A 14307-nucleotide genomic window follows, 5' to 3' on the forward strand; every position below is an offset into this window, starting at 1 on the left:
CCAGGCGCCCCTCGATTTTTTTTAAACACAAAATGAAACCGTTGTCAAATATAGCCATAAGCATATTTGTAGATACGGGCACTAGAAATTGCAGAAGAGGCCTCACAATTTGTTGATCACCTCCTGTGTCCCAGACATTCAGATATTATACATTCATTTTTTCACTGAGGCCACAGGACAACCCTGAAAATACGCATGTTTTCTTTGTTTCACAACGAGAAAACTAAAGCTCATCGATAGAGCTTGTCCAAGGATACACAACTAGTTAGTGCCATCATCAGAATTAGGACTCGGGTCTGTCGGGCTTCACAGTACTTGTCCTTTCCACGAGGGCACGAGGCTTCCCATTAGTTTCTTGTGCAAGAAGCCTTACACCTGCTTGGTGTTGTCCCTCATTGTCCTATGCACAGTGGTGGACATGCTCAGGTAATACTGTTCGAGTGATTATCAACTGTCACCTCCACAGATGACACCTGGAGAACTAGCCCTTGCAAATGGCAACCACACTCCAGTTACCAAGTTCATCTTGTTGGGATTCTCCAGTTATGCAGATCTCCAGGAGCTTCTGTTTGTAGCCTTCCTGCTCATTTATGCCATAACAGTGCTGGGCAACCTGGGAATGATGGCACTCATCTTCACAGACTCCCATCTCCATAGCCCCATGTATTTCTTCCTCAGTGTCCTGTCGTTTCTAGATATTTGTTACTCATCTGTGGTCACACCCAAGCTCTTGGTCAACTTCCTGGCCTCCGATAAGACCATCTCTTTCGAGGGCTGTGTGGTCCAACTGACCTTCTTTGTGGTGCACGTGACAGCTGAGAGCTTCCTGCTGGCCTCCATGGCCTATGACCGCTTTGTGGCCATCTGCCAACCCCTCCATTATGGTTCTGTCATGACTAAGGAGACCTGCGTCCAGCTGGTAGCTGCTTCCTATGCATTTGGTGGTGCCAACTCTGCTATCCAGACTGGGAATGTCTTTGCTCTGCCTTTCTGTGGGCCCAACCAGGTAACACACTACTTCTGTGACATCCCACCCCTTCTCCGCCTGGCTTGTGGCAACACGGCCACGGCAGGGCTGGTCCTCTATATCTTCTCTGCTCTGGTTACCCTTCTGCCTGCTGCAGTCATCCTCACCTCCTACAGCTTGGTCCTGGTGGCCATTGGGAGGATGCGCTCAGCAGCTGGACAGGAGAAGGCCCTCTCCACCTGTGCCTCCCACTTCTTGGCCATTGCCATTTTCTATGGCACTGTGGTTTTCACCTACGCCCAGCCTCACGGATCCTCTAAAGATACCAATGGCCAAATCGTGTCCGTGTTCTACACCATCATAATTCCCATGCTCAACCCCTTCATCTATAGCCTCCGCAACAAGGAAGTAAAGGACGCACTGGAGAGGAAACTCCAGGTCAGTATCTTTCCCTGCTGAGTCCTGCAAGGTTATTTGCCGGAATGAGGACGGAGCCAGATTCTCACACAGAGAGTCGTGACGCCGAGGCTTTTCTTTCCAGGAAACAACTTTATTTGTGCTCGCACGGGCTCAGAGGGTTTGTACCCAAAAAACTGAATGTCGCGTGCTGTAGCCTTTGAAGCATTTTCTACTTTGTCTCCCATATATGGGTAACGTATAGACATACAGCCTGATCGGGTAGTCTCATGTTACAAGGTCATGAGAGGTGTCACGTAAGGACATACAGAGTTGGGAGGAAGGTCACATACGCACATCGCTAGATTGCCTTATCGTGAGGTCCTTTCCTCCCCACATTCCTCAGGGAGGGAACTCTACCACAAGGAAGGTGGAGCATGCTCCGAATCACATTATGAATTGACCTAATGGAGAGCAGCCCTGGAAGAAGGAGGTGGAAGAAGGAGGGAAGACAGCAAATATCATTCTTTCTACAGAGAATCGCAGTTTTTGTTAATGTTTATTTATTTTTGACAGAGAGAAAGAGTGTGCATGAGCAGGGGAGGGTGAGAGAGAGAGACAGAGAAAATCCCAAGTAGGATCCATGCTGTCAGCACAGAGCCCAATGCAGGGCTTGAACTCACGAACCACGAGATCATGACCTGAGCCAAAACCAAGAGTCGGACACTTAACCAACTGAGCCACCCAGGCACCCCTCCAAAACGTTTTTAATGACCCTATTTGCTTCTGATACTTTATGCTAAAAAAGAAATAATTAAATCCTTTCCGGGAAACTGAGTGTGAAAATCTCTCACTTCTGTCTTCTTTCATTAAGCCAATATTTACGAAATTCCTCCTATGCTCCACAGTCCATTAACGTATAACTAAGTTTTCAGTACATGCCTACAACGGAGGTCAAGGCTGGAACATCATGGCGAAGGGACCTGGTGAAAATGAGTCTAATTCATTCATCTGGAAAAATATTTATGAGGCAATTAGGTGTAACACACTGTGTAGCCCCTACCTGGATTAATAGAACAGTGAAAAATAAATCCCATCATGTCGGTGGGTTAATACCACAAAGGCTTTCCCGGGTGCTAAAGATGAGACAGATCAGGTGACTCTCCAGGGCCACTTTTATCCAGCCATCATATCTGGGCCCCTGTCATCTTACCTCACTACCATCTCAACCTGTGCCCTCCAAGATTTTAACGGTAGAGGAAATAATCAAGAAAGTCTTGTGGAGTGTTTTTAATTACCTGGCCTGAAGCTGGCTCATGTCACTTCAGCCCACATGCCATTAGCCTGAAACCAGTCTTTGAGTTTAAGATAATTGCAAAGGAGACCAGGAAATGTAGTCTATTTACCCAGAGAGAGGAAAACTAAACGAGATTTAGTAAATACATAGTTTTGTCTCTGTCACTGGCCAATTGGGCAGTTGGGTAGAACCATCTTCTATAAGGGATTCTAAAACATACTAGAATAAATCAGAAATAAGGTGCTGGTTAACTCATGTTTCTATGTAATTGAGGTGGACTGTTTCTTCGGATGAAAATTTTAGACTATCCCTTGCCTGATCTGAACTATCCCTGTTGAGTATTCTTTGAATCACACACCTGGGTTGCATGATGCTCCCACAAGCAGTAAAAGTGACTCTGAGATCAGCTAGTTGACCGTTGCCCGAAGCTGGAGGTCACAATTACCTTGACTTCTAAAACTAAATTATACACAACATAGTGGTATTTACTAAGAGTGATCTTATATAAGTTTAAAGGATGTAACGTATCACCCAAGAGTAGGTACACATATAAACATAAGAACTCCTGAAGAGAGAATAAGAAGCCAGAAAAAAAGGAAAGCATTTTGAGACCATTAAAGTCAGGGACAAAATACAAAAGTTAAACGCGCCTGATGAGGGAGCCAAAGGTAAGTTGAGGGCAAAGGGCCCCCAACCCCCAGGTGGGGTATGTGTGACAATCCTCAGGCACTGCTGGCTGCCCAAGAACAAAGGAAGGAGAAAAACAAAAGGTAACTGATAAAAATCACAGTCATGCAGGACACAGTCTCCATCAGTTTGTAACTGTTTTAATAATTTACAAGAAAAAAGGCAATCTCCGGAAACCTACAGACTCAGTTTCCTAGAGCCCTAACATCACCCTCCTCTCCATAGTGATGTGGGGAACAGAGGCAAGAAAGAAATGTCAATAAAATTAATTTCTTTAATAACCTGCAGCCCATTGACCAATACTTGTGGCAAATACAGAGTATAACATTCCTCCCGGAACTTCCTATTCTCTTCATGTTAATGTTTTGCTAGAGGGAAAAACAACCTTAGCTTGACAATAGCTAAGCCTTCAGTGTCTTAAAAGTCCTCTTTAGCATATGAAAGTCCTCCTGAAGGCCTCCCTTTTGCCTTTACCTCCCCCAACTCCACAGTATATACTCAGTCACTCCTCCAAACCCCAGTGCAGCTCTTTCTGCCCAGGGCTCCTGTCCCCCATGCTTTAATAAAATCACCTTTTTGCACCAAAGACGTCTCTAGAATTCCTTCTTGGCCATCGGCTCCGAACCCCCACTACCACTCCAAAACCGCATCACACCTCTGATATGGCTCTGCTGTACAATTTTTATTCACTATATAAGCAAGTATAGAGAGGGGCGCCTGGGTGGCTCAGTCAGTTGAGTAACCGACTTCAGCTCAGGTCATGATCTCACGGTTTGTGAGTTCGAGCCCCGCGTCGGGCTCTGTGCTGACAGCTCAGAGCCTGGAGCCTGCTTCGGATTCTGTGTCTCCCTCTCTCTCTGCCCCTCCCCCACTAATGCCCTGTCTCTCTCTGTCTCAGAAATAAATAAACATTAAAAAGATTTTTTTTAAATAAACAAGTATATAGACTTTGAACAAATATTTATAGACTTTCAATCTGAGAAGTGGCTAATTATTTTCCTATTCCTCCCATTCACTGTTGTATCCTCAATGCCTGGCACCTTGTAGGCACTCAATAGAGATCTGTTCAATAAATGAACGAATGGACATCTACACGAAAGTTCTCCTTGGAGCAGTGGCACTGTCATCACCCTAGAGTTTCTGAGAAACGCAGAATCTGGGCCCTGCCTCGGACCTACTGAGTCAGAATCTGCAGGTGCACAAGACCCCCACGTGCTTGGTGTGCACATTAAGGTTTGGGAAGCACTGATTCCCATACTTCGATCTAGCACTAAATTCTAAAGTGAACACAGTATGCAATTCTCCCAGAGCCCCACAGTTTAGTCTGGGAGAAGGTCCTTGGCAGAGGAAAGAGCGTGACAAAACCCAAAAAAGTGAGAAAACTACATCCCTGATCCTTTTTCAGCATTGTATGTGACCTACATTAAAATGAGCAGTAAGAAAAACAATGATAAAATAAAATAAAATAAGCAGTAAGAGGAGAATCAACACCAACAGGGGTATCATGTTGCCTGAGGGGGGTGGTACAATAAGAGGGCAACGCCACCTGAGTTTGTCTTAACGGTGTGGAGAGTTATTATGGGCTAACACAGTATATGACTATGGCTTCCCTTCCATAATGCCTTGTTGTAGCTGGCAGGTGGCGACCCAACCCAGGATTACATTTCTGTGGACTCCTTGCATCTGGATGCGGTCCTGTGACTCGGTCGGTCTCACCAAAGAAATGTGATCAGAAGAGAGATTTCATTTCAAGGCATAGACTTTTAAGAAGTGGGTGGGTGTTAGGACCTCTTGGCTCTCTATTTTCTCTGCTGCCAACTGGAAGGGAGGGGGACCCCATGACCCTAGGGCATAGTGGAGCCACAGGGAAGGAGCCTGGTCTCCTAAATTAGTGGAGAAAAGCTGCCCCCTAACTGGTTTAACACAGGAATAAGATATATGCTCTATTTGGTTAAGCCACTGAAATTTACCTACAGCTATTGGAGTCACCTCCAACAGAACAATGAGTGTTAGGTGTTTTTGTTTTGTTTCTTTTTTTAAACAAACTGATACAGCCCTCTCCGTGCCCCAGGCTGCTTCTCTGAACCCATCATCTCTGTATTGATTGCTGCATCATTTGGAGATGCATCCCCCAGTGCCCTAGACCTAAAAGCAGTACTGGTCATAATGCCATCTAAATGGAAGCTAAGTAAATGCCATTTTACCATAGCAGGTCCTTCCCCCAAAGGGCAGCATCTTGGGTGGTGTATGTCATTCTCTTCTTTTTACTGCTGAAGAAAAGAAAAGAAGAAAAGCAACACATCCAAGTTATCACAGCTAATAAGACATGCTGGATTTGGGTGGCCCATAAACATTTGAAAGCTTCACCGGCAATTAAGAAGATGAAAATTAAAATCCCAAGATACACTTTTATAGCCTCCAAAACAGTAAAAATTAAAAATCAGACAATCTAAGTGTCAGTCATGGTTGTGTGTAAATTGTACCAACCACTTTGACAACAATTAGACATCAAATTTAAAAGTTGAACCCAGGGGCACCTGGGTGGCTCAGTCAGCCAAGCAAGCAACTTCAGCTCAGGTCATGATCTCATGGTATGTAAGTTCGAGCCCCACATGGGGCTCTCTGCTGTCAGCACAGAGCCCACTTCAAATCCTCTGAAATAAAATAAATAAAATTAATATAAAAAATAAATACACATTAAAAAAATACAACTAAATAAAAGTTGAACCCGTGGTTTTATGAGTAGGCATGTAATCTAGAGAAATGCCTTCACTCTTGCATTATGAAATGTGCTTATAGCAACATTGTCATACCAAAAAATCAGAAGTAACACAAATGTCTGTGACAGGAGAAAGGGCTGAATAAAATAGGGCACAGTCGTTCAACAGAAATCAGTGAAGTACAGGTCCGTGCACCAACATGAATGTGTCTCTAAAACACATTCATGTTTTAGAAAAGCTTGAGGGGCGCCTGGGTGGCTCAGTCGGTTGGGCGTCCGACTTCGGCTCAGGTCATGATCTCATGTCCGTGAGTTCGAGCCCCGCGTCGGGCTCTGTGCTGACAGCTCAGAGCCTGGAGCCCATTTCAGATTCTGTGTCTCCCTCTCTCTCTGCCCCTCCCCTGTTCATGCTCTGTCTCTCTCTGTCTCAAAAATAAATAAACGTCAAAAAAAATTAAAAAAAAAAAACATAAGCTTGAGTGAAATCAAGACAGAAAAGTAACAGAGGGATGCACACAGTATTATTCCATTTGTATAAAATTTTAAAACAGGCAAAACTAAACAATTATAATGTTTAGAAATGCATTCACAGATGGAAAAACTATTTAAAATAAAGCAAAGAGTGATTGACAGAAGATTTGAGACAGTGCTTCTCGTAGGGAGGTAAACAAGGGTGATATTAGGGGGAGACTCATGGGAGCCTTCCTGGATCACGCTACTCAGCGTGCGATCTGTGCACCACCGATACCGGCCTTGTCTGGGAGCTGGTTACGAATGCAAAATCTCAGGCTCTTCCCCACACGTACAGAATCTGAATCTGCATTTCAACATGATCCCCAGATGATTCGTAAGCACCTCAAAGATACTTGTAACAGTCTATTTCTAAGGTAGATGGTACACACACGAGTGTTTTTTTTAGCGATATTCTTCACACGGTATAGGTTTTACAACGCATTTGCATGCGTGATGTATTTTACAATTTAGTAACATTTAAAAAATACATAGTTTGAATTCAATTTTAAATCTTTTAAAATATATATAAGTACGAAGACGAATACATAAAATGACAAAGAGCTGAAACCAAAACCTGATATGTACACTCAGGATCCACCCTTATTTCCACTTTTCCATGCCTTTGGCTCAAGGTAGTAAATGAACTGACTCCAGTGAATTTTTCCATTTCTTTTTCTTTTTTTTTTAATGTTTATTTATTTTTGAGAGAGACAGAGACAGAATGCGAGTGGGTTGGGACAAAGAGAGAGGGAGACACAGAATCCGAAGCAGGTTCCAGGCTCTGAGCTGTCAGCACAGAGCCCGACGCGGGGCTCGAACTCACAAGCTGTGAGATCATGACCTGAGCTGAAGTCGCGCTCAACCGACTGAGCCACCCAGGCGCCCCAGCTATTTCTAATTCATATTGCAATTGGATGGGCCAAATCCATGATACAGATAGATAAACTATTGGAAGATTCATTCAGTCACTTGACCTTTTTTTATTTAAATATGCTGGGTTGGGGAGTGAAAGTTATTTCCCCATTCAGCCAATCTTTGCCTTTCCTGGAAAGGCTTTCATGGAATGTGTTTTGGAAAGTGGAATGCCTGAAATTTGAACTTTATACTTAACATGTTTTATTTGTTTGGAAGGAAAGGAAGAGGGGAAGGGATACAACTCAGAGAGCTACAAAGAATTATAAAGTCTCAAGTATGATATAATTGCTTAATTTGATTTTATGTCTGAATGTTATGCACTGTATATATGAATATTTAAAGTATCGAAAATAGATTATATTTAAATGCTGACAATGAAATTCAATTTTCTGGTGTAACTTTGCAACTCAAAAGTCCTTGTTCAATCCAGTTGACTTAAAACGATATTTGGTAAGGAGAAAATTTAACTTTGATGTTGGATACAAAGATATGCTAGTAATAATTATGCAAATGATAGAGCAGGACCTTGTGTAACTGTCAAATGTCTTTTCAATGCTCTTGAATAATTTGTAAAGAGAGGATTTAAACACTGCTGGTCTCTCCCTTGATAAAGAAGCCTGGAACACACTAAATCATTGCAAACAGCTGGCTGGGACTGTGAAGTTCCCTCTGTGAGGCTGGCTGATGCCGATTCTCAGCCCGGTTATAATAGGTGCTTATGTAGGGCCCCGAACTCACCTGTACAAGAAGCGTGACTTTTTTATTTCCCCCCCTTGGCAAGTTGTCTTTGGAGCTACTCATCTGCCCGATGGCGAACACATCCTGTCTGTCAAATCTGGGCAATGCTGATCAGTTTACGAGCCCCCCTCTCCGCAACGTTCACCCGTGTACACACTCCTTCCCTTTCTCAGGGGTTGGAGAGTGCCAGTGAGGACAGTTGGATAGACTGGGATGTCTCCTGGTCCTCTGTCACATCAGTCCGAGCTGGCATTTCCTAAGACATCCTATTCCCGTTTGGTGTCCAACTGCCAGACCATGATGATCGTGGTCATGACTCCATGTCTGAAAAAGAAGGCCTCTCTGAACTCCGTTACTCCTTCCCTCTCAGGGGGCACCACCCACTCTGCCATGACTCTCTGCCTCTCAAGGAAAGTTGCCTCGGGCTCTCTCAGCCTGGTCCAGCCACAGGCCGTTTCTTCTCAACAGCTCCTATACCTCGAGAGATACAGCTCTAGAGACTGGGCCACAGGATTCCTTCCTAGGCGCTCACCAGCCTGTAAACTCCCATCTGCTCTTTCTTCTCCATACAAGCTCAGGGAACTTTTATCTACTCTTTGAGAAAAAGAAAAGCTCTGGAAAAACTGGCTCTGACTGATCATATATTCTTATATGCCTGTGGTTATGGCATCAGTTTATGCCCTGGGTTATTGATGGTTCTGGCTTTTGAAGTTCAAAAGCTTCTTATCACAAAAGTTTAATCTCTGCCTTGGGTTTCTAAAACATATTTTAAACCTCAAAGGCCAGGGATTGACTTCTTTTGGTATCTTCACTATGCCGTAACAACCCTTCCCTGAGGCATGGCTGCCAAGAAGTCTATTTGGAACAGGGGGAAGGACCACTGAGAAAAAAGAAAAAGTAAATTATCAGAAAAACAAAACAGTATATCAAAATAATATTCTAATATCTAATAAACATAATTGTAAAGGTCTCCACATTTTGCTGTTACCATGTCACCCTGTTAGCCACGAACTTGGGCAATGGAGGTCCAGCATTTTGTACACGTGTTTTAAATTGTGCTGTTTTCCTTAGTAAATTGAATACAGTTGACAGGCTTGCTTAAATTCAACAAGCGTCAAATTGACTGTTTTTGACCTACCAGATGGTATCTTCCTTTGTCTCAAATGCAAAATCACTAACTTCAGCACTTGATTTTTCCATTCTCCACTCTCCTTTGATAAACAAGGGCAAATATGCAACGAGACGTGCAAGTGATTACACAAACATTTGCCATATTTAGATGGCAACGCGGCTGAACTGAAACTGTTGGCTGGCAGACAGCAGTACCGTGAGGTAACTGAAGGGGGGTTAGTTGCTGAAATAGACAAAGTAGAATTTGGTGGAGGAAGGGAGTCCAGGGGTGCGGGTCCTATAATACATATGAACGGGCCAGTTGGACACATTCATGATTGCCCTCCCCACTTTCATATCTCTAAGTAGGAGCAATTCTAACAAGGTTATTTGTAACAGCTTTACTGAGATATAATTCACACACCCTGCAATTCACCAAAGTAGGAAAAAAAAAACCCAAAGCCCACCACGCTTTCATTCCGGTGTGTTTCTCCTTCACCCTTACACCACTACCGAACTCACAATACTTCTGACACAAGATGTTTGGGGATCTTCCCACCAAGCAATTCTCAGTAACATCAGCGGGGGTCCTACCGTGGAGTTCATTTCTGACACTAACCAGGCCCCACAGGTAAAAACTCGGTGCCACAGGATTACCCCTGCCTCCCTTAAGCTTCAACAGGGGACTTTTTGCTGTTACTTTCTGCAGGGGACAAAAGATGCTACGCCTAGGAGAAACTTCCCTGAAGGTGCTGGTTTTACCTGACTTGGATTCTTCCTAGGCTTTGGACACAAGCCGAGTTCGCCCCTAGTTCAGGATTGCCTCACCTGCCAGGCCTCTGCTGCGTGCCGGGGTGGCCGGTAGGGCTCAGGAGAGGACAGGCGCCAGGGAGTCGCCAAAAAAGAAAAAAAAGAGAGAATTTTACCGTGTATAGTTTTGTGTGTGCTTGGATACACCGTAGGATGACGTGGGATATATTGTACAAATAGTCTACATACGTGTCTGAGATTATGCACGATTGGTGCTTTGGCTTTGTAAAGAATTTCCAGATCACCTGACAACAGTTGCAGGGGCAGGGGGATTGGTTCTCTCATCATCCCTGATGTTTGGGAATATTCTGTTTGCTTCTTAGATAGTTAAGAATGTATTCAGCTACTCTGTACTAACTTGAAACGTGTTTAAGGAAAATGATTTCGCCCTCTTGCCGTCCCCCCCACCCCAACTCAGTAATGTCAAGAAACTAAAACCCGATGCCACAGCTCCCGTAGGCTTTTTAGAGGTCTTGGATTTTTATGTACAGTCTTAGTCATTTTTAATAAATGTGGTTCATTAAGGGAAAAAAAAAATTACCCCTGCCTCTAGTGTGAACAGGTGTATGAAGGAAGTGGTGAATAGGTTTGTTAATATAGAACAAGGTGTTCTCATATGAGCATTACAATGTCGAGATCACATATTAACCTGTGCCAGTGACGCCCTCAACACGGCTGGGTTTTCACCAGCAGTTAAAAAAAAAAAAAAAAAAAGGAAGACTGTCTTCGCAGGTAGCAGCCTTACCTTTCAGTGATGCCTTGAGAGTTAAGGAAATGAAAAATCCTTTCTACCAAATTATAGGCTTGATGTCAAATTGAAGGCCTAGAAAATATTACATGTAGAATCCTGATATTGAGTCGGCCACAGATACATACACCATCTCTTCACCGTCAGCTGTTAGGTCAGTTACTCTTTATATAAAGTAGGTTGATATAAACACCAACACTGGGATGGAGCCTTCCAAGCACTGCGGAGCTGTAATCCCCCGGAGCACCGTGCTGGCTTATGCTTTACTTACAGCGGATGATGGCGAAACACTTAGCCCTGACTACGTAGTAAGCTAAATGGCAAATACGAGGAAGAAAAACTGGAAAACTCTTCTCAGGATGTGCTGCAGTTCAGCTTTCAATGACATCTGGATCTGTACTTTGAGGAAATAACAGCAGCCAGGGGGCAGGCTGCCTTTCGGGAGTCCAGACTGGAATACCTTTGAAATGGATGAGTATACCAACTCCCATCATTTGCAGAAGGGTCGCAAACAAGGAGACAAAGAATTGAAAACCTGTAGATCAAAATCGAAAACTTGCTTTGAAATTCACAGTCACCTCGTACATGCCTAATTCCACGCTAGGTTTGCATCAGCCTTTTATCTGTGTGATACATTGAGATGGCAGCAGATATTCAAGAAGTGGGAGCTGGAATTCTTTATTGCTCTCAGTAACGTTTTGGAATACCAATAGTGGTTTTGTTAAAACAAAGACAGGGTAGATGTACAGAATGAAATAAACATGCTGTCTATTCAAAAAAAAAAAAAAAAAAAAAAGAAAGATTACCCCTGCCTCAGTTCAACACCAATCACAAGTAGTAGGTCCCAGGTTACCCACAACTTTTGTTCTACTTGGCCACAAATGAGAGGTTCCCATGACCTGCCCACCCACTCTTGGATTCTATCATTTGCTAGAACAACCCATAGAACTCAGGGAAACACTTAAGCTTACCAGTTTATAATAAAATAAAGGATATGATAGGGGTGCCTGGATGGCTCTGTCGGTTAAGCGTCCACCTCTTGATATTGGCTCAGGTGGTAATCTTACGGTTGTGGGTTCGGAACATGCTTGGGATTCTCTCTCCCTCTCCCTCTGACCCTACCACACTCGCACATACTCACACGCACCCACACTCTCTCTCTCAAAATAAATAAATAAACTTTAAAAAAATGAAATAAAGTAAAGGATATGATAAAGGATACAGATAAACAGCCAAATTAAGAGCTATGTTGGGCGAGGTCCAGCAGTCCCCCAAGTTTGGGAGCTTCTGTCCCTGTAGAGTTGGGGTATGCCACCCTCCCCGCATGTAGAGGCATGCACCAACCTAGAAGCTCTGGGAACTCCATACTATTAGGATATTTATGGACGCTTCATCATGATTTCATTTCTAGCCCTTCTTCCCATTCTGGAGAATGGGCAGTGGGGCTAAAAATTCCAAGCTTCTAAACATGGCTCGGTCTTTCAAGCCATGACCAGCCCCCCTGCCCCCCATCCAGGAACCCACCAAGTGTCACCTCATTAGAACAAAAGACATTGTTATTACCCAGGAAATTTTGTCAAGAATCAGGGTCAAAGAGAAAATCTTTTTTTTTTAATTAATTAATTTATTTGAGAGAGAGACAACATGAGTGGGGAAGGGACAGACAGACAGGGAGAATTCCAAGCAGGCTCCATACTGCCAACACAGAGCCCAACTCGGGGCTTGAACTCACACTGTGAGATCATGACCCGAGCCAAAAGCAAGAGCCAGACGCCCAACCGTCTGAGTCACCCAGGCATCCCTCAAAGACCAAATCTTGGAACAAAAGATGTTCCTAGTGCTCTGATAACTTAGAAAATTATAAGGGTATTAGGTTCCTGTGCCAGGGACCAGGGGCAGAGACTAATATACATATATTTTTTTTTTTTATTATTTCACATCACCCATTTAAAGCATACAGTTCAATGACTTTTAGTCTATTCATGGACTTGTGCAACCGTCACAATTAATTTGGGAACATCTTTATCACACCCAGAAGAAACCTTGGCCACCGTCCTGCAATTCCTCTATTGTCTTTAGTCCTTGGAGATCACTAGTCTACTTTCTGTCTCAAGAGACTTGTCTGGACATTTCATATAAATGGAATCCTGAAACTATGGTCTTATATGACTGGCTTCTTTCACTTAGCATAATGTTTTCAAGGTTCGTCAGTATTTCATTTTTTTATATGGCTGAATAATATCCCATTGTATGGATACACCATATTTTGTTTATCCATTTACTACTTGATAGATATTTGGATTGTTTCCACCTTTTATCTATTGCGAATAATGCTGCTAAGGACATGCATGAGAATGCAGCCATCTGCAAGCCAGAAATAGACCCCTCACCAGAAACACGGACACTCTGATCTCAGACTTCCAGCCTCCAAACGTGAGAAATTTCCATTGTTTAAACCACCCAGGCTATGATATTTTGTTATAGCAGCCTGAGCTAAGAAATTTATTTTTTCTTTTGTTGTTGATGCTTTTGGTGTCATATCTAAAACTCCATTTCCAAATCCAAGGTCATGAACATTTACCTCTATGTTTTCTTCAAAAGACTTTATGGTTTTATTTATTTACTTTTTTAATATTTATTTTTGAGAGAGAGATAGAGAACGGGATTCAGGGAGAGGCAGAGAGGGAGACACAGAATCTGAAGCAGGCTCAGGCTCTGAGCTGTCAGCACAGAGCCCGAAGCAGGGCTTGAACCAACAAACCGTAAGATCATGACCTGAGCCAAAGTCAGTCGCTTAACTGACTGAGCCATCCAGGCGCCCTAAGGATTTTATGGTTTTAGCTCTTATCCATTTTGAGTTCATTCTTGTATATGGTGTGAGGAAAGTGTCCAACTTCATTCATTTGTGTGTGGATATCCAATTGTCTCAGCATCATTTGTTGTAGAAACTGTTCTCTATTAAATAATCTTAGCATCCTTGTCAAAAATCAATTGACCATAAATATATGGGTTTATTTTGAGACTCTCAGTTCTACTCCACTGATCTATATGCCTATTCTTATGCCGGTTCCCACGCTGTTTTGATTAGTGTAGCTTTGTAGTAAGTTTTGAAATTAAGAATCATGAGTCCTCTGGGGTGCCTGGGTGGCTCAGTTGGTTGAGTGTCCAACTCTTGATTTTAGCTTGGGTCGTGATCTCAGTTTCTTGAGTTCAAGCCCCAAATGGGCTCTGCACGGACAGTGCAGAGCCTGCTTGAGATTCTCCCTCTTTCTCTACCTCTCTCTCTCTTACAAAATAAATAAATAAACTTAAAAAAAAAAAAAAAAGAATCATGAGTCTTCCAACTTTATTATTCTTTTTCAAGACTGTTTTAGCAATACTTTTTCTTTTTAAGTTTATTCATTTAT

The 14307-nt window shown here is 43.1% G+C and overlaps 1 protein-coding gene across 1 annotated transcript; it reads left to right on the forward strand.

Moving 5' to 3' along the window:
- Nucleotides 1-177: 177 nt before the first annotated feature.
- LOC132662552 (olfactory receptor 5J3-like) lies at nt 178-3263 on the forward strand. The gene has a single exon (XM_078434070.2). The coding sequence runs from the start codon at nt 467-469 to the stop codon at nt 1424-1426; it is 960 nt and encodes a 319-aa protein (XP_078290196.2). The 5' UTR covers nt 178-466; the 3' UTR covers nt 1427-3263.
- The last annotated feature ends 11044 nt before the right edge of the window (nt 3264-14307 follow it).

Source organism: Panthera onca, chromosome D1, assembly GCF_046562875.1.
Source record: "Panthera onca isolate mPanOnc1 chromosome D1, mPanOnc1 haplotype 2, whole genome shotgun sequence".
NCBI classification, from domain to species: domain Eukaryota; kingdom Metazoa; phylum Chordata; class Mammalia; order Carnivora; family Felidae; genus Panthera; species Panthera onca.

Coding starts and splice junctions, on each gene's coding strand:
- LOC132662552 (XM_078434070.2), top strand. CDS start 467: ATGACACCTGGAGAACTAGCCCTTGCAAATGGCAACCACACTCCAGTT.